Below are 21,224 nucleotides of genomic sequence, written 5' to 3' on the forward strand. Positions count from 1 at the left end.
AAACCTGTAGGTGCTAATAGTATCAGTTTCCTTTAAACCCTTTACCCGTAAATATTCTCACGTACATGTGTGTTTGTGCTTATGAATGTTTCTATACACAAAGCCGTGAATTATTGGTGCATCTGTTTGCTAGACTCTGATCATAAAGTAATGTTATTTTATAACCTGCTTTTTTTATTCAATAATGTATACTGTCAGGAATTTATCCTACAGATATCCTGCAAAGGAACACCATTGCATATGTACAAGATTAATCGTTGTGGCATTTTTTTGTAATAGGAAAAGATGGCTAATTATTCTGAATTTAAAATTTCAAAAGTAGGTTTAAAACATAATCTATTAGGACCCTCTCCTCAAGCATAAGCTCTTTTACTGGCTTATCATTCCTTCTTTGGTTGAATTCAAGATTATCTCCCTCTTCATGTGTGTGGCCAGTTTGGGAAGTCACAAATGTCTACTTTTGGCCAGGAATCTGCCAGGCCCTGTAGTATTATATGGTTTGTTCCCTCATGTAGCTTACAGCCTTGCCACCCAGTTAACTCCTATTTGTCCCTCAGGGTCACTTACACTTGATATAGGAAACTAGTGAAGGCTGTCTTAAGCGTCCACTTCTCTGTTCACATAGTGCCCTGGCCAACCCCCTTTACCTAGCTTCCTCAAACAGCACTGGCATTGCTTGTTTGTCTCTGTGCCCCCTGCTAGTCAGTAAACTCCATGAGAGCAGGGACTGTACATTCTTGGCTGACATTTCATCAGCATTTAGCACCGTGCTGGGCACAGTACAGCAACATATATGTCAACTGAATCACGCAATATGTATGTTACGCAATACGTTAACTGGACACATGCAATATGTCTGTTAACTGAATCAGTGATCATCTTGCCTGAATTTTGCTTTGATCTTGCCACTGTTCCTATTCGTATTTTTGGTTCATTTTCTAGTGCCTGTGTTTAATTGTTTCTTTTGTGTGTATGTCTATCCTGCCCAACCCTAATTGAGTATGACATTGTCTATTTGATCCATTTTTTCCCATGTCCAAAACAGAACAGTCATGTGATCAAGCCTTTTAACTTAGAACAACTTGTTTTGAAATTAAATTATTTTTGGCTCCAGGGCAGAACAATAGTTTTCTATTCTCTCACGTTTGCCGATTCTCTGCATAACAGTGTATTCAATAAATATTGAGTAACATAAAATGTGATTTCAGAGAAAATATTGATTACAGGTATTAGTGGCACAGTTTAACATGTCTAATAGGGCAGTATACTCAGTAGAGCTTGGTTTGGGGGCAGTTTGGCATCAGCCAGTTGGAATTTGAATGTTGGTGCTGCCATTGACTTTGTGATCCTGAGCCTCAGTTTTCTGAGGTTTAAAATAAGGTTAATAAACCTTTAAAATAAGGTTAATAAAACTCACTCATTGAGGTCTTATGATGAATAAATAGGATAAAATTTTACAAACATGAAGCACACAGTACAGTGGTCTATCATTGTTGTTTTACTATTTTCTTTCTGGCCAATTTATAATTTTTATTAGTATGAAATAGGAGATTCTTCACATTTGCATATTATGCCTACATATTTATTGGTTTATTTTCTTCTACAAAAAAGAGATATTAAATACATGTAAAAGCCTCCAGGTTGTTATAATTCTGGGCACAGAGGAGGATGTGCAATAAACAAATGAGTTTTATGTTGCAGCTTCCAGGGATGGAGAAATCCGGAGACTGGACCAGAATGTCAGGAGGATACAACTCTGCAAATAGCCTGTTTTCAGTCAGCTGGCCACTAAGATGTTCCAGTTCCAAAATGAGTTGCAGACTATTTAAGTTAGAGAGAGTCAGACACTTTAAACTGGAATGTAGGATATGTCATTTGATGTTAAAGAAAAGGATTGCTTTAATCATATACTTTTCAAAGCTATGTGATAGAGTTGAAAATGAAGTCTTTTAAAATATGTACTTTCATTTTTTAAAAAGCAGTTCTGAAATCATGTTATTTGGAATGAAGACCTTGAGCTGGAGATGAATTTCCTTAAAACTTACTTCTTGAGCTTTATCATTACATCCCCACGTAAATGAGGAAATTAGACCTCAAAATGATCTTGCGTATAATACACACATGTGCGCACACACACGCACACACACACAGACACACACACACAACTAGCCCAATTTTAGTGTTCATATTTCTATGGCATTCTCTGTTTCAGAATTAATTAAAAATAAAATCTTGGAGAGTTAAGTTCTGCTGTTTTGTGCCCCATATGATAACTACAAATTGAAAAATCATTAAATATGTGAAGCTGGGTTAGCTTCTTAAAGTACAATTTTAAAATAAAGAGAGGGAAAATTACACCCCGCCCACACACACAGACATTTAAGTTTTGGGGGCCAGATTTACTCTCCTCAGTCACAGACACAGCTGGACAGTTGCAGATCTTCGTGGCTGGAACAAGCCAGCCCACAAGGGTTACTGTAGCTCATAGCAAATCTGACTTTCTCCCTGCAGGAAGATCCAGAAATAGAGCCCAGAAGGTAGAAAGCATGTTTTCATGGTTTCTTCTCTTAAATTCCTATTAGGTAGCTCACTCCTCGCTTGGACAGAGTAAAGAGGTGGGTAGAGCCGGGAAATACTCTTTCCATATTTTTCCCTCATGTGAAAACATGAAGAGCTTGTGTGTGTGTGTGTGTGTGTGTGTGTGTGTGTGCGCGTGTGTGTGTTACATTGCCTAACACTATTGTGTAATACATATTTTTGTTTAATCTGTCTCTATACACATTATATACATATACATGTGTATGTATATACATACATACCTACATGTATTTTCTCTTTAATGTTTATTTAAGTATGTTTAAAAGGTATATACATACACACGTATACTCCTTATGAGAAAGAAAGAGGATCAAAGAGAATAAACAGAAAATAGAAGGAAATTTTTCAATTGTTTCAAGTTTCAAAGTAAAAAGTTAGAATAGTCATGAGAGTTTAGGAACATCAGCTAACTTGCTGAAGAGAAATTACCATCATCATTTCTATTTACCTTGATCTTTTAATGTTAGGATTAATATTATTGTCATAATATGTCACCAAAGTCACGAAGAACTTAAATATTGATCATGACATCATTTTTTAGAAAGTTAGGCAAGTATGAGTTCCCCTAAGAAGCACATTTTGCCTTTTCATATAGAATAAGATCCATTTTTATATAACAATTATTTGTTTTTGGTTTGTTTTCCATGTTTTTTTTTCCAGAAAGAATCAGGGTGGCATTATGTTATAAATTCTTCTATTTATATGCTTGATTGTGCTCTCAGAATCCAGAGGCATAAAGTCTCCAGTGAATAAATATCTGTTTCCTTACTTAAAGGTCAGAAATTCCATTTGTATTATCCATCATGTAAATGTTTTCAAAAACACTGGTAGCTTTAGTGTTGTATATACTTCATGAAAAATATATAAACCAAGGCATTCACAGCATTTTTATATGAGGACTTAAAAAATCCAGGAATACAATTATGTTAATTTTCTTTTGGATTTTTTTCTGAGAAGTAGCTTGAAATAATAATTTACATATAAAGTTTTTGTTTATTATTAACTTTTTCATTACATACCTTTTCCCTGTTTTCATTCTCTGGAAAGGATATAGGATGTCAACATAAATTGAAGATGTGACTATAGATTGCTTTAGACAAAGTACCTGTGCTTTGTGTTTAATAAGACTACAGAATAAAAGAAGAAATGTTATTTATGATCATCCTGACAATTGAAACATAAAGAATGCTGTTAAATACCAGACTCTCATGTTCACTTTTAATTATCTTTTGAATTCTAGTTGAAATCATTTGCTCTGTGTTATGATACAAATAGGACAATCTTATAAAATAGAAGGATTCTTTATAAATATTGATAGATCCCATAATTCTATTTATGCCTGTTTTAGTCATTTTTAATTTTAAGAAATTTGTTAACTTGTGCTTATCTTTCCATACACATTACTGGTATTTAATGAAAGATTTCTGTAACTAAAATGGTACATAACTTTCTTTTTTTAACTTAAAAAAATTTTTTAATGTTTATTTATTATTGAGAGACAGGGATGGAGTGTGAGTGGGGGAGGGGCAGAGCGAGGGAGACACAGAATCCAAAGCAGGCTCCAGGCTCTGCTCTGAGCGGTCAGCCCAGAGCCTGACATGGGGCTCAGACTCATAAACTGTGAGATCATGACCTGAGCCAGTCAGAGGATCAACTGACTGAGCCACCCAGGCGCCCTGGTACATAACTTTCTTGAAGAATTTACATGACATTATAACATTATTTGTTTATTCTTATTTCCAATAACTTTTGTTACTGGAATAGTAATAGGTTTGCCTTTATTGAACCTTAGAAAAAATAAAGCTTTTCTAAAAACAGCTCTTTGATCTATTTAAATTTTAGCTAAGTAAATAGGTGATCAAAGAGTGTCCTTATTGTCTCTAATATCATTGTGTTGGATGTGTATGTTGGGGTAGGTGGGAGTGTGGAATTTGTATTCTTTTTTCTTTGTCTCTTTCAGTGGATTAGGCCATAGCCTTGATGTCCACTGCAGGCAGCAAAAGGGCTCACCACTGTGTTCCCTTTCTCGTTCAACCAGCCAGGCTGCTTGTGCTCCTGGGCAGAGGAGGAAGCCTCTTCTGTCTCCATGACAACCGTGTGTCCTCGGGGAAGCTGCTGGTAGCTAAAGACCTTCTGAGAGCTGGGGGAGGGGCCGTTTCTGAGGAAATTCTCACCTCATTTTCCCTCTTTCCCAAGTAATTTGCTTAATTGTGTCTCTTTTTTATTGTGTTTCTACATAATGCTGATACCCAAAAGCCACACACCCAAAACCTTATTTTATAAAACAAAAATGCCCACATAACAAGGATTTTTCTAGCATCTGCTACATAGTTTCACATCCCCCTCACTCCTTTTGTGTTAACTTTAACTTTGTTTCTATTTTCTCCAATTCCCTGAAATGATTTAAATGTTAATGATCATTGGAAAGCCAGACACTGCCTGAACTTGGGAATACTGTTGCTCTTATACACTATGAATATTTGAAAGGAAAAAATGTTCTTTTTTTACCTTTTGTTTAAACAGCCTTACTAGCATAATTGCAAGTTGTAGCCCCCCATAAAAAAAACTGTTTTACATGAGAAAACACAGACGTATGTCATACATTATACAAACCTAAATTTAACAAATTAATTCATTAGGAAGTGTGTATTTGATTTACATTTCCTATAAATTCTCAGCAACATTTAACATACATATTTATTCCTTAAAAAAGGTCTGTTCACAGAAAATAAGATTCCACCCCCGCCCCCTGGCCCCATGGTTATAGCTGGTAATGGTATAACCAATGAGCTGGTACCACCATTATCTTTCCTCTGTTCTTTATATTTTGTCTCTCAACAGTCTTATAGTTTTGTGGTTTTCAAGTAGCATCTTGAATCAAATGAGTTATAATTGTATCATAATTGTCCCGGACCGTTCTTTAGTAGGGTGCAGTAGCTTTATGCAGAATGAATTTACATAAGCTGGAACTACATTTCCCAGAATGCCCCTTTTCACGTGGCTTTGTCTCATCATTGCACAAGAGCCAAACAGAAAGCTGCCATATTACTTTGCTCTGAGGGTGCTGTGTGGCATGGAGCAAGGGGCCAAATTGTGCCTGGTGCCGGTCATCATGTGGGCACAGAGTAGCGCTAGGGCCTTGGCTCCTTCAGTCCCTGGCAGGTCTCCTTTTTCACCTTCTCCAGGTCCTGGACCAGGCCGATTGTGCATCTCTGTGTGGCAGGGTGCCTGTGTCTCCCACACCTCACCCACCGTCTGCAGCCTCTCTTGGCTTCTCCAAATCCTGGGCCAGGTGCGTGTGCAGGAGAAATTTGACCAAATTTAAAAAGAGAAATAGACAAATCCATAATTGCATACGAAAGTTTACAATAATTTTCTCTGTAACTAATAGAATAGGCAATCGAAAACTTGGTAAAAACAGAGGTGATTAAACACTATGTAGATCACTACCTTATAAGAGCAGAATCAACAATAGCGGAATAGACCTTGTTTTCAAATATATATAGAACATTTACTGAAAATGACTATAGTTGGCCTTCCAACAACTCACGGCTTTGGGTCGCCCCTCTCACCCCCAGCCAATCTGTGTGTAACTTTGACTCCTCCCAAACTTAACTGCCTATAGCCTACTGTTGATTAGAAGCCTTGCTGATAACATAAACTCCCCATTAATACATATTTATGGGTTATATGTATTATGCACTGTATTCTTATAATTAAGCTAGAGAAAAAAATGGTATTAAGAAAATCGTAAGGAAGAGAAATGCTTTTGTATATAGTACTGTGCTGTATTTCGGGAGAAAACAATGCATATAGGTGGACTCACACTGTTCAAACCTGTGTTCAAGGGTCAACTGTATATGCCATTTATAAAGTAAGGCTCAACCAAGCTCCATTTGGTTTATTTAGAAATTTGTATTTTATTGTGTTAAGAATGATTAACATGAAATTTGCATACTTAACAAGTTTTTAAGTGTATGATACATTATGGTGGTCTATAGGTACAGAGTTATATAGCAGATCTCTAGTGTTTAACTGAAACCATGCCTGTTCATTAGTAACTCCTCATTTCCCTCCACCCTCAGACCCTGGCAACCACCATTCCAATCTTTGAATCTATGAATTTGATTGTTTTTATATACCTCATATAAGTGGAATTATGTAATATTTGTCTTTCCGTGACTGGCTTTATTTCATTTAGCATGATGTGCTCAAGGTTCACCCATGGTGTCTCACACTGCAGAACCTCATTCCTGAATAGAACACCACTGCATGAATGTAGCACATTTTCTCTATCCATTCATCTGTTGATGGACATCTGGGTTGTTTGCACAATTTGGCTATATTGAATAGTGCTGCACTGAAAATGGCAGTGCTAGTATCTTTAAGATCCTGCTTTAAATTCTATGGGTAAATTGACAGAAGTGGGCTTGATGGATCATATGGTAGTTCTACTTTTAATATTCTGAGGAATCGGGGCGCCTGGGTGGCTCAGTCGGTTGAGCGGCTGACTTCGGCTCAGGTCACGATCTCGCGGCCCATGAGTTCGAGCCCCGCGTCGGGCTCTGTGCTGACAGCTTGGAGCCTGGAGCCTGTTTCGGATTCTGTGTCTCCCTCTCTCTGACCCTCCCCCCTTCATGCTCTGTCTCTCTCTGTCTCAAAAATAAATAAATGTTAAAAAAAATTTTTTTTTAAATATTCTGAGGAATCTTTATACTGTTTTCTATAGCAACTGCTCCATTTTGCATTCCCGCCAACATTGTGTAGGAGTTCCAGTGTCTCTCTGTTCACCAATACTTGCCTTCTTGGATGTATAGATTAATGTTTTTCATCAAATGTGGGAAGTTTGCAGCCATTGTTTCTTCAAATAAGTTTTCTTTTCCTATTTCCTCTCTCCTTTTCACCCTGCCATTACATGCATGCTGGTGTGCTTAATGATGTCTCACATTTTTCTTCATTTTTCTCTCTGTTCTTCAGTTTGCGCAGTTGCTATTGATTTTTCATCATTTTGCTGCCTTTTTTGTTCTACCGATTCAAATTCACTGCTGAACCCCTCAAATAAATTTTTCAGTGTAGTTTTTGTGCCTTTCAATTCTAGAATTTCTGGTCCCTCCTACCTTTTGAGCTTGTTGTTATTGTTTGTTTCATTGCTTGTTTTTTAATTTTTAAAATTTGTTATTTGGCTGTATGAGGTTTGTAAAGTCTGTTTCCTCTATAGTGTGCAGTCTCTGACTTTCCTGCTCAGATTGTCTTCCCTCATTTTTCTCTCTTAGCCTGGATACCTTGGTGTTGCCGTTGGGTCAGCATTAACTGCTTATTAGTCAAAGGTTGTAATTAAGCCCTCTTATCTGGTTAGAGTTTTACTCTTTGCCATTGAATGTGTATGTGGCTTGGACGCTGTTGTCCCAGTTCAGGGAGTTTGGGGTTTGGCCTCATGTTCAAACAGGGACTAGTAGCATGGAGTTGTCCTCTCCGCTCCTGAGGGAGCACAACCTTGGACATGCAAACAGTCTTTCAACTGCCAGGAATGATTCTGAATTTATTTTTAGTCTTGGCCTCCTATAAGTTGCCCTTGGGTTCGAATAACTTATTGTTCAGTATTTGGCCAGGGGTTGTATTTAAAAACCCTTATGCAAGTGAACCTTTTGTCCTGTGTTGATGAGTTTGTGTGCATTTTGGGGAGTTCTTTAATGTGTGTCTCATGTCTTGTTCTGATTTCTCCTGAATGGCTGAAAACTTGTGTATGCATATAGCCTTCTTGACCACAGAATTGGCCGTGACCTTATGAGGGTTCTTTTTGGCCTTCTCTTTCCTTGGTTTACTCTATTAAACTTCTGGCTGTTCTGTTTGTAACATGGAGCTACTAACATCCTCTTAATAGATGTCCCCCAAGTTATCTATTTTTTTAAATACCTATTGTTTTCTATAACATTCTCAGACATGGAGTTCTGCACTTTCTGTTCCAAATAAAGCAAACCCCTCAGAAATGTTCTGGAGCTCTTTGTGTCCTATGTCCTTCCTTTTCCTCTGGACAGAATTCCCACACTACTGCAACTGAATTGGAGGCAGAGTCCTGCTTTTCCCAAGGTGACACTTTGCTTGAGGAGTGCACACTCTATGGTGAGTGGCAGCCCCTAGTGTAGACTTGCCCCTCCTGGAGAGGAAACTCTGCCCTGTGAATAAGCTGTAGTGGGGCTGTTGGGATGCCCGTATTTTTGGCCTGCCATGCAAGGAGTAGCACTTCTACTCTGCAGATGGGGCTGGGTTAGGGAATAACTATTTCAGTCCTCTCAGACCTATTTGGGATAGGATTTCTGCAGTATGTGGCTGGGGATGGGAATGGGGATGAAGATGAGAAATGAAGGCAGCTTATTCCTTCTTTGACTGAGCACTGGGGCAGAGTCAGTCCTGCATTCTTGGAGCACCCAGGATAAAGCTTTTGTAACATGGAACTGTGGCTCACATGCCACAGACCCTCACTTTTCTCACTGATATTTAGTGGTTTTTCTTGAAGAAATGTTTCTCTATTCACTATGTACTCTTAAGACAATTTCCAGAACTTATGTAATTGTTGTTAATAATTCTCACCACTTAAATAGTTGCGCTTGTGAGAGGGTCCTTTGAATTTCTTACCCTGCCATTCTAAAAGATGCATCTATTTTACACTTTTAATATACTGTTGGATTTAATATACTGCTGGATGGATATATATATGTATCCATATATATATTTATATATCTATCCGTATCTATCTATATCTATATCTATCTATCTATCTATCTATCTATCTATCTATCTATAATTTGTATACAATTGGCCAGTAATTTTTCTTTCTGCTACTGTCCTTGTCGAGGTTTTGTATCAAGGTTTGGTTTAGCTTCTAGGATGGGTTTGGGCATGTTTTTTTCGGTTTCTAATCTGTGGAAGAGTTTGTATATGATTATCTTTAACCTGAAATTTATTTACAATTTGAACCATATGTATCTAGTCTCTTGTATGTTGCGGGGGGTGGGGCATGATTTTAACTATTAATTAAATTTCTTAAAAATTATAAATTTTATTAAAAATTTGTTACTTTTTTATTTTCAATATTGGTGTGCTAATTTTCTTAGAATGCATTTATTTTGCTTATTTTAAAAAAACTTTTGACATAAAGCAGTCTATTATTGCATTCTATTCTATTATTATTTTTAATCTCAGCAATACCTGTAATTTTATATTCCTCATATTGCTTACCTTCTTGGTCAGTCTGCCAGAGATTTAAATATAGGTAGGTAGGTAGGTAGGTAGATTAAAAAACTTAATGAAATTTAAAAAAATGTAATAGAATGAACAAAGAATGAGGCAAGAATATGTGATGGGAAAAAGTCTCTTCAACAAATGATGTTGAGAAAATTGGACACTTATATGCAAAAGGATGAAAGTGGACCACCTTCTTACACTATACACAAAAATAAACTCAAAATGGATTAAAGACCTAAATATGAGACCTCAAACCATAAAATCCTAGAAGAGAGCATAGGCAGTAATTTCTCTGACATTGGCCATAGCAGCATTATTCTAGATATGTCTCCTAAGGCAAGGGAAACAAAAGGAAAAATAAACTATTGGGACTACATCAAATAAAAAGATTTTGCACAGCAAAGGAAACAACCAACAAAACTAAAAGACAACCTACCGAATAGGAGAATATATTTGTAAATGATATATCCAATAAGGGGTTAATATCTAAAATAAATAAAGAATTTATACAACTCAACACCAAAAAAACAAATAATTCAATTAAAAAATTGGCAGAAGAAATGAACAGACATTTCTCCAAAGAAGATACACAGATGGCCAACAGACACATGAAAAGATGCTCAATATCACTAATCCTCAGGGAAATGCATATCAGAACTACAATGAGCTATCACCTCACACCTATCAAAATGGCTAAAATTAACAACTCAGGCAACAACAGGTGTTAGTGAAGATGTGGGGAAAGAGGAATCCTCATTTTATTTCTTTTGTTCATTTCTGTTGATCTTCAAGTTCCTTGTCATTTTCTTCTAACATTTTTAATATCCTAGGTTAGATTATGATATCAGATATTGCATTTTTCAATTCTCAAATTTTCTTTTGATTCATTTTATAGTTTCTATTTTTTCTTCTGATATTTCCTCTGTTCCTTCATTATGAGCATATATTCTTTTACAATCCTTGAGTATAACTAAATCACTTTGGAATTCTTGCCTGTTAAATCTAACATTTGGGGCTCTATTGTTTGCCTTTTGTTTTGAATGTTGTTAAAGATATCTTGCAGATTCTCTGTCTTCTCTTCTGTTCCTCTAAAAAATATTGGTTGAACTTAACTCCAGACTATATTCTTGCAGTGGATCTTAAGCCTTAGCAATGACTACTTTAAATGTACCCCACACATGCAAAGTTCAAGAATCAGCCAAAGAATTCAGTTTATATGCTAAATTTGGGGCTTCCCATCTGTGGTTCTATAACTCTTCAGCTGCTGTGATTGTTTTAAACTCTGTCCTCTGATTTCTTAACAAGTATAGCTGCAGATTTTTTTTATATGAATTTCAGCTCTGTACTGACTGGTCCTGAACTCAGACAAAAGCCATAATAAACAGAAAGCTTATCTAGTGCCATTTCTTTTCCAGTTTTCTGGCTTTTAGGGGTTACTCTCTAGTGCCTAAAGATAATTGTATTTTGTTCAGGATTTATAGTTGTTACCTATCAGAGCATTGGTCTGATATTAGCTCCCTCACCATTTCCAGGACAGGAAACTTGAAGTACATTTTTAAGCCCCCAAATATTCCAAAAGTTAGATACCTAATTTAACTGCATGCCAGTCACAGAACATAGTGTTCTCTGCTTGAGTCCAATTCTATGACATTTTTGACACTTGCCTTTTGGCCTTTCATTTAATGCATTCTAATAAATGCAACATGCACATTTGAAAAAAAATTATGCGACTTTTTCAGAATTGCAGAGCTTTTGTGTGTCTAATAGGTGAAGCTATTAATTGTAATCAAAATGTACATATTCTTTTAGGTTTTTCTATCCATTTGAGCTGTCAATTATTCAAGGAAGTATGTTAAAATCTTTCTTGTGTGATAGATTTGTCTATTTATCCTTGCGATTGAATAGATTTTTTTATGTGTATTTTAAAGATAAGTTTCAAAGGTGTATCCAGTTTAAAATAGTTATATCGTGGTGTTTTAAACCTATTTTGACTCTAATAATAAAAATATGTAAGTATTCATTTTGTTAGTATTTGTCTGGTATTTTTCCAATCCTGTTACTTTTTAACTTTTCTGATTTAGGTTTATTTATTTTAGATAGCTGCAATGTAAAAATCAACTGTATTTGCCTTTTAACTGAACAGCTCAATGTATTTGCTAGTAATTACTGAGATATTATTGATATGTTTTTATAGTTATCACTAATGCCATGGTGTTACATTGGATTATATGTTGGAGTTGTTCTCCAGAGTGTACCATTTTCCTAATACAGTGCGATTTTTCCCGTAGAGTTGTGTAACATAGTCATTCTGGATGTCAAGTTCTAAGATGCAATGATTAAAAGATTGTATCTAGAACCAGATTTCCTGGATCAATATCCCTATTGTTCTTCTTTCTAGCAATGGATTCTGGGCAAGTTAAGAGTATTCCATGTCTCAGTTTCTTCATAGTTCTTATCTTAATGGGGATGATGTGAGGATTATCATGTGAGGTATTTGAAAAATGATTAGAACAAAATAAACACTCATAGCAGGCTGACTATTATTAATTTTCACCAGATTATTTTGTACTTTTTTCTTATTTTTTCTTTTTTCTCTTCCTTCTTATACTTTTGAGTTTATTAAATGTCAAGGTATTTCATTTTTCTCCTGTACAGTTTTAATCATTTTGTTCTATTTCTTGTCTTTCTATGTATACCCTTGAAATTTTAGTAAGCATTCTAAGCAAAGGTAAAAGTTACTATCTTTATCATGCTGCTGAACAATAAAATTAGAATTCTTGAACTCTCAAAAACAAATGTTTTCATTTCTTTTTATTCTTAAAGATATTTTGGAGGCACCCAGGTGGCTCAGTCAGTTAAGCATCTGACTTTGGCTTAGGCCATCATCTTGCAATTCATGGGTTCAAGCCCCATGTCGGGCTCTGTGCTGACAGCTCAAGCCTGGAGCCTGCTTCAGATTCTGTGTCTCCCTCTCTCTCTGCCCCTCCCCTGCTCACACTCTGTCAAAAATAAATAAATATAAAAAAATTAATAATAAAAAAAGATATTTTTCCTGGGTATATATTAATTTTAACAATAATTTGTGGCGTCCATTTTTACTATATACTTTTAAGATTTTTTTCTTATAGTTTTTGTTCTGAAATTTTATTAAGATATTCCTGGATATGGTTTTCTTTTATCTTAATTAGGGTTTTTATGATTTTTGAATGTCAGGATTTGTGTCCATTTTCAATAATAAAGAATTTTTAGTCATTTTGTAATCAAATATTGCCTTCCCCCTAATATGTTAATTCTCCTTTTGGAATTGCAGGCATTTTACACCTTCTCACCTATACCAAAATTCTCTTAAGAGTTTCTTACATTTTAGCTTTTTGCCTTTGCTATTTTGCTTGTAAGTTTTTCAGATTCTCAGTCATGACTTCTCTCTTCAGTTCTAGGTAACCTGATATTTAAGTCTTGCACATTGTTTTAATTTCAGTCATTCTTTATTTCTAGAGAAGGCATAGTATTCTTCTTCAAGTATGTCTCATAATGTTTATTTCTTGCCATTATTCATATTTGAATCCCTCTTTTTAAAAGTTATTGAACATACTTCTATCCTATATCCAAAGAATTTATGGATATGTTCTCCCTGTGTCATCTGGCAGCTTTGCTTCCTCATTGTTTGTTTTGTTATTTCTCTTATTGTGAGTTCATGTTTCTTGGACTTTGTTTGTGGGAAATCTTTGAGGCCTGGCTTGAGGTGTGTCTTTCAGAAAGGATTTCAGTTAATTTCTAATAGAAGCCTACAACTACTAGCAACTTGTGTCTACTTTAAATTGAATTTTTGGCTTCTACTATTTTGTACTAGACAAATAGTATAAATTTGAGCCATAAACTCAGGTGAATTCTAGGCCAATAGCTATGAGTCTCAAGGAAGACTTTTCTCCATAAACTCAGAACTAAGACAAGACAGAAAATTTGCTTGCTAAGTTGCTTTCCTATTTGCTTTTGTAATAATTGATTTTCAAAAATGCTCTTACTAAGTGTGTAGCTTTTGGAAAAAAAAGTGTATAGATTTTTGTGTGTCTTGAATTTATTCGGGATCTCTGACCCATATTGGATTCAAATCTTTGTCTTCTATTTCTTGTACCTAGGCCTGTTGTTTTTTTCTTCTAAGAGAGAGAGAGAGAACTTGGAAGGGGAGGGGCAGAGGAAGAGGGAGAGAGAGAATTCCTCTCCCGCGGCCTCTGTGCCGTCCTTTCAGTTCCCACAGAGCTGGATATGGGGCTTGATCTCACAAAATTCTGTATCTAGGCAGTTTAAACCAAGCTCTAGGTCACTGGGACCAATAGAGGCCCACAGAGTATTATCTGACTTAGTGCTTGCTTACCTTTGTCCATCAGCCCCAGGGACTTTCCCTTGCTTTCTTGTAAGCCCAATTATACATTAAAAAGGTCTTTTGACAATATTTTATCCTCCATTTTTAGATATTTTTGATAGGAGGGCTTTAGGATAGTATTAGTGTATTATCAGTGTACTCATGAATTGTTTAAGAATATCTGGATTACAATAGTGAGATAAAACCTGAGTCCCTAAGTCTGTTTTTATCTATGCAAAATATTTCTACTAAAGACAACTCATTAAATTGTTTCACTGATAGAGTTAATGAAATGAAGTTTTTTGTTTCTGTAGTTTTTGTTAGATAAAAAAACATTATTTGTAGGCATAGTTACTAGCTATATAGTATTTCCAAAATGTTTGTATATATTTCAACTGATTATAAAGGTGGACTGTCTGAATTTAGATGCTAATAAATATGTGAATTGTCCTCCACAAGGACTGAAAAAATTTATTAATATTATTATTTGGCACTTAAATATATTTGTGTGTTCCTGCAAGAATCAGTTCTACTAGCAATGTAACTGAACGCTGATCGTCACATACTCTGCTAGTCACTAAGGAAAGAAGGATGATGAAATTAATGAAACATGTCCCGTACATTGGATGTACTACAATCTATTAAGAAGAGATAAATACAGAGGAGTTAATACAGCACAGTTGAGCCACACCATCATGGATGCACATTAGGAAATCTGAGGAGAAATAATTCTACTTGAGGAACTCTGAGGAAGCTTCCTAAATGATGATTTTTCTTGAACCAGTTATTGAAAGATAAGCAAATATTTGCCAGGGGGAAAACAAAAAAGAGGGAAGGGTGTTTCAGGCAAAGACAGTAGGTGTGCAAGACAGGAGAGATGTCAAAACATTATGTAACTGGCGAGTGTGTGATTCTGAGGGATAAGGGACATGAGTTGTGGAGTGATGGCCAGTGATGGATGATAGCAATGGAATAGGTGAGGGACAGATTAGGCAGGGATTTGTTTGTCTGTTCGTTTGTTTCTACTCCATAATTGGAAGGGAAAATTGATTTTTCTGAGCAATGGGGTGCTGTCAGGTTTAGAAGGTTTTTGATATGTACTTCAGTATGTGAACTGGCTGAATTATGGAGAGATGAACAGAGAGATTCTAGAGAGAAGAAGAGAGAAGAAATACTGCTAACAAAAGAATCCATAGGCGTCAGTGACAACAAAAGTTTTTGAAAAGAATAAAATGTTTTAGATGTTATTATAGGAAAATGATGTACAGGGGCAGCTGGGTGGCTCAGTTGGTTAAGTGTCTGACTTCAGCTCAGGTCATGATGTCACAGTTCGTGGGGTTGAGCCCCGTGTTGGGCTCTGTGCTGACAGCTCAGAGCCCGGAGCCTGCCTTGGATTCTGTGCCTCCCTCTCTGCTCCTCCTCCGCTTGCACTCTGTCTCTCTCTCTGTCTCTCTCAAAAATGAATAAACACTAAAAAAAAATTAAGAAAAGAAGAAAATTATGTGCATCTTTTATTCTTTTGTAATCACAACAGTACTCTAGATACTATAAGACTGAAGCCCTACTTAAAATTTTGTGGAAAATGTTAATTAATGGCAAAGAAGAAACAAATACACTTGCGGCTCTAGACAATGTTACAGTAAAACTCTAAAGTATTAGTCACTTTGTTTTAATCACTTTTGTTATATATCAGGTGTTGTCTTTTAGAAATCTATAACACTGGGGTGCCTGAGTGGCTCAGTTGGTTAAGCTTTTGACTCTTGATTTCGGCTCAGGTCATTATCTCATGGTTCATGAGATCAAGCCCCTTGTCAGCTCCATGCTGACAGCACAGAGCCTGCTTGGGATTATCTTCCTCTCATTCTGTCCCTACCCCCGCTTGTGCTCTCTCTCAAAATAAATAAACTTAAAAAAAAAAAACACTATAACACTGTAAAAAGGAAATAATAGCCATCCTCTCAGTTATTTAAAGAATCCTTCACTTTGTGGTATAAAATCTTTGAAGACAAGAAAACTTTTTGCTTAATGGGGCTTAAGTGAAAGCCAAATGTGTTTCTATTAAAGGTTATGTAATCTTTTAAAGGTTTATTAGCAATTCATTTTTTCTCATTATTACCCATATAGAAAAAAATTACTCAGTTTGACTAGACAATTTGATTTTGAACATAGAATTTTAAAATTAGAAACCTACTATGAGAGACAACAGCCCCATTCAACAGAGGAGGAATCTGAGGGGCCAGAATTTGATCTGCCTGAATTGCATTGCTCATTTGGTACCAGAACTGATACTAAAAGACAAGTGTTAGAACACGTGGTCAGGTCTTTTTGGTATTTTCCATTTCTGCAAAAATGGTCAGCAAGAACGTTGTTTATGATTACTACTGAGTGGTTTGAAATGCACAAAAATGATTTTCATGTTATTTTTCATGTTATTCTAGTTATTTGAAAACTTGTAAATACCTAATTTACATAGCCATTATCTTTTCCTTGTAATATTTTTAAACTGGAATACCCATTTTTTTTCCTGCATGCAACTGTTCTTCCCTTACTAAAGGGCAGCCATTGGTGAGTTTAAGTTTCTTTAATTTCATAGTTTAATATCTGTGTCTAAGTGGATTATTTCTAATGTGTTATTTTAAACAGAATTCTGTCATGAAGTTCAATAACAGAACAGAAGGATTTTTCTTGTGGAATTAGTTATTTTAAAAAAATCTATCAACTTACATTAACAGCTCTATATTCTGAACGGTATTTTCAGAATATCCTTTAGCTAGAGAGGTATATTTTTTAAAGTGTTTGTTTGTTTGTTTGTTTGTTTCAACTGAAGGCACTTGTGACTATTTTGGAAGATGATCATTTAGATGCAATGCATATCAATTAATAGAATACTTGGTTAAGATTATATGATGGGATGCATAAAAAGGCTATGGGTTTTGGAAAGTAATACTTGACTTCTCTCTGGTATTGGCGAGCTCTGAAAATTGACTTTAGCAGAAAGGAGCCCATGAATTCCAATGAAGTCAGCTTATATCATTTGTGTTGAGGAAATTATGAAATGCATATTTAAATTCACTTCATCTTCAAATAAATATGCCTTACAACTGGGATTTTCCACTGAGACTAAACATTTGGTCTTGACATGACATAAGTCCAAGGGCCCTGAAAAAAATAGTTAACATAAATTATCAATCATTGATGCTATAATTAATACTACATTTATAAATAGGAATTCGTAAGACACATTTAAATAACAATGTATGTAACCTTTGTTAGCTACCAAGAAGTTTGGAGATGGTATAGGGAACACTGAGAAGAACTGAGCCAAGGCAAGGACTTGGAATTGACAACCATTGTCGATGATGACTATTATTGTTATAGAAACCATAAGTTGGAACATGTGGATTTGATCCTTTTGCACACAAAAAAGTTCACAAAAACTGCTTTTCATAGCTTTTATTCTGTAGTACTGTTTGGTAGACCATACATTAGGTTGTTGTAAAATCCATGTGAACTTTTATGTATACAAATGTCAGATCAACTACAGGTTTCATTAATTATATATATTTTAAACTTCCATCAATAAAAAAAAAACAGAGGCCAAGATATTAAATATAAAAAAATGAAATATTTATTCTTTTGGCTCAATAATAATGTAGCTCACCATTCTTTTTAGTAATAGCAATTCCCTGCATGCAGTTCATCAGTACACTACAAGTAAATAGTTTTGTAAAAGGTTAACATTAAACTTTTGGTTTGTGCAAAAAACAAAAATTTATATCATATTAGGTAAGTGCACAACTTTGCCACTTTGTTCATGGCTAAAAAGGACAGAGCCTGTGTTATTTCTCTAATAGCTATAGTGTAGCAAGAATTAAAAAAATAAGACTAGTCTGCATAAGCAAATACTACAAAAGTTTGAGTAAAAAAAAAAAACCTTCCATGAATAACGGGTAATATTGAGGCAACCATAGTTGGTAAAAAATGATCCATGTTTGAATTTTTGACAATGTCTCTCCTATTGGAATGGTAGAAAATATATTATAACAAAGAAATCCACAAAACCCATTGTCTAACTTTTATTTTAGGAAATTATCCATTGAAAAGTCTTATGGATTCAAAAGTTTGGAGTTGTGATTAAAAATAAAAAGCAAAAGCATAAAGTAAAATAAATCGCCATGTCATCAACCTGAAAATAATTTTCTTATGTACAAAATGCAACAAATAAAATTGATTATATTTTTACATTATTTATATTTAAACAAGTTTTAGACATATTTTTAGCAAAAGTTCACAAGGTTTTGACAATAGGCAGTACGCAGTGTGTTTCCTTGAAATATAGAGAGACACCATATGACACTCAAGTTGAATTAAAAATGCAAAAGTAAAGGTACTTTTAAATAACTGCAAGCTATTCTGCTTGACGTACTAGATAGAGCTGTTTGAATTCACTCTACCAACATGTGACTGCTAACCAAGGCTTGTGAAGAATGAATTGGGTAGAATAGAGCAGCATAGGCAATATTAACATGCATTAGTGATAGTCTTCAAACTATTTATGTTTAATGAATGGTACAGGATACATCCCTGTTGGAAGATTGCAAAAGACATATACACTGTGGTACATATTTGACTTAACAGAAGTCGTTGATCTGGATATGTGTATCTATATGTATATATATACACTGTATATACATATACATATATATTTCTACCCAAACATGCACCACAGGATAAAATAACTATTTACATAACAGGGGGTGTTGAATTGACATAAAATATCAGCTTTGCTGAGAGTAGAAGATGGCAAAGCAATACTGCAGCAGAAAGTGGGACAACTATTCTAAAGTGACACTTTAGATACACTTTTCTAGATTTTTGTTGTTTTGTTTTTGGAACGCATTTAACCAAATTAAATATAGAGCTCTGGAACTTAGAATAAAATTTGCACTTGCTGAAACAATTGTTGCATAAAAATAATCCTTTAAAAATTAGAGGAGACTTTACAGGCACATAACTGTTCAGATGTAAATAAATGTAACAGACTAAAACACTTTCAAAATTAAAGTCTTCTAGAAAATGGAAGTACCTGAACTTACTGACATTAGAATATTTTTTTTTCTGGTTTTAAGCAAGAATTTTTTCTCTCAAAACACTTTTGCTCATTGTTTAAGAGATTTATGGAGGAGGAACACAGGGCTCTTATATACTTTTTTCTCAACTTAAACTGCATTTACAAAAATAGTGACATAGTATTATGAATAAACTATGAATTAGGGAGCAAGGAGATCCACCAGAACCAATTTTGTAAAAATATGGCAGATATGGAAGTTAAAAATAGAGTGGATGCAAGTACTGTACTAAAGGTGTTTGGTGTAGTTACAATGATCACTTTGCACAATTATCCCTACAGTCTAGGTAGCCATTGAGTTTCTCTTCAGCAGTGTCAGCTGGTAATGAAAACAGCAACCTCTTGTCAATCTTGTTGATACCCTGACTCACAGAGTTGTAGTGATGGTGAGGTCACTGTCTTGTTATAGGCACTGACCATGAGTATTTGTTAAAACAGTCAGTTTGGCATAGACCTCCTCTGGGAGTCCAGTTGACACTTAGGCTTTACCATCGTAGGCTGTAAACAATTGATCACAATGATACTTCTTTGTTTCTTTTTTACTTTTGAGTTTCCCTGACCTCTTTCCCTTTGCTTTCTTTTTCTGGTTTGTCTTTCTCAAACTTTTCTTTGTCTGGCTTTGTTACGCTGTCATAGGAAGGAGGAGATGTGGTAGAGGAGCTTCCATCTGTTTTTTCGGGGGTGGAGTTTCCATTTAATTTGTCAATAATCATGTCTTCTTTTATAGGTAGGTCAATCCTTCCTTTAATTGCCTCTTTGTTATATTCACTTGATACTTTTTTTAACCTTTGCCTTAAAAGATAACATCTGAAGTTACGCTGAATGATAGCAGCAGACACCTCCTCTTGCTTGCGTTTCAGAGTGGTTGTGATAGGTTCGTAGGAGACTTTGGAGGGGTTCGATGCCATGAACCGGTCCTCCATCTGTATTCGAAGGGCATCCATCTCTCCACTCTCACCCAAAACACGCTTTGTGAAGGCAAATAAGATGTCAAGACAATGGATCCGGTCACCACTGACCATGGGCAGGTCCATGGCAATGAGCTGGACTTTGTTTGGTTTTGCTATGAGGAGAGGAGGATCTAGGGCAGCTGCAAAATCAGAGAGCTTGGAGAACTCTATAAACTGGGTGGCATCAGGATCGAACTTCTCCCAAACCTCATAGAACATCTCAAAGTCATCCTCACTCAGGGGCTCTGCACTTTCCTCAGTAGCGACACTGAAGTTCTCCAGGATGACAGCGATGTACATGTTCACCACAACTAGAAACGATATGATGATGTAACTGACAAAAAAGAAAATCCCCACAGATGGGTTCCCACAGTCTCCCTTAACAGAGCTTCCAGGATGAATTGTGTCAGGATCACAGTCAGGTGGTGCACTATTAAGAATAGGTGCTAGCAATCCATCCCAGCCAGCAGAGGTGGTAATTTGGAACAGGCAGATCATGCTGTTGCCGAAGGTCTCAAAGTTGAACATGTCATCAATTCCAGCTTCCTTTTTAACATAGGCAAAATTGGACATTCCAAAGATGGCGTAGATGAACATGACCAGAAAGAGCAGGAGGCCGATGTTAAACAAGGCGGGAAGGGACATCATCAGAGCAAAGAGCAGCGTGCGGATCCCCTTCGCCCCTTTGATCAGACGCAAGATTCGACCAATCCTGGCGAGACGGATCACTCGGAACAAGGTAGGGGACACAAAGTATTTTTCTATCAGCTCAGCCAGAAACATACCTGTGGAAAATACACAAATGAGCTAAACAGTGAATATCTTATGCTTATATGAATGCTTTATCTTTGCAAGGGGTGGGAAAACAGCAAGATTGTGTATAAACTTTTACTAAATATTTGGGCCCACTCCCTAATGTTAGCAATTAAGGATTACAGAATTTTAT

The 21,224-nt window shown here is 35.7% G+C and overlaps 1 protein-coding gene across 10 annotated transcripts in view; it reads right to left on the bottom strand.

Annotated features, from left to right (window-relative positions):
* Positions 1-19,813: 19,813 nt before the first annotated feature.
* The window catches only part of SCN3A (sodium voltage-gated channel alpha subunit 3), an 81,490-nt gene continuing 80,079 nt past the window's right edge, over positions 19,814-21,224 (bottom strand). For 8 of the 10 annotated variants that reach the window (XM_042948997.1, XM_042948993.1, XM_042949000.1 and 5 more), the window contains exon 26: positions 19,814-21,063. In XM_042948997.1, coding sequence (XP_042804931.1) covers positions 19,868-21,063 — 1,196 coding nt within the window. In that variant the 3' untranslated portion in view covers positions 19,814-19,867. The remainder of the gene's footprint in view (positions 21,064-21,224) is intronic. The other 2 variants (XM_042949001.1, XM_042948998.1) reach the window with 1 other exon arrangement.

Source organism: Panthera leo, chromosome C1 (assembly GCF_018350215.1).
Source record: "Panthera leo isolate Ple1 chromosome C1, P.leo_Ple1_pat1.1, whole genome shotgun sequence".
Lineage (NCBI taxonomy): Eukaryota > Metazoa > Chordata > Mammalia > Carnivora > Felidae > Panthera > Panthera leo.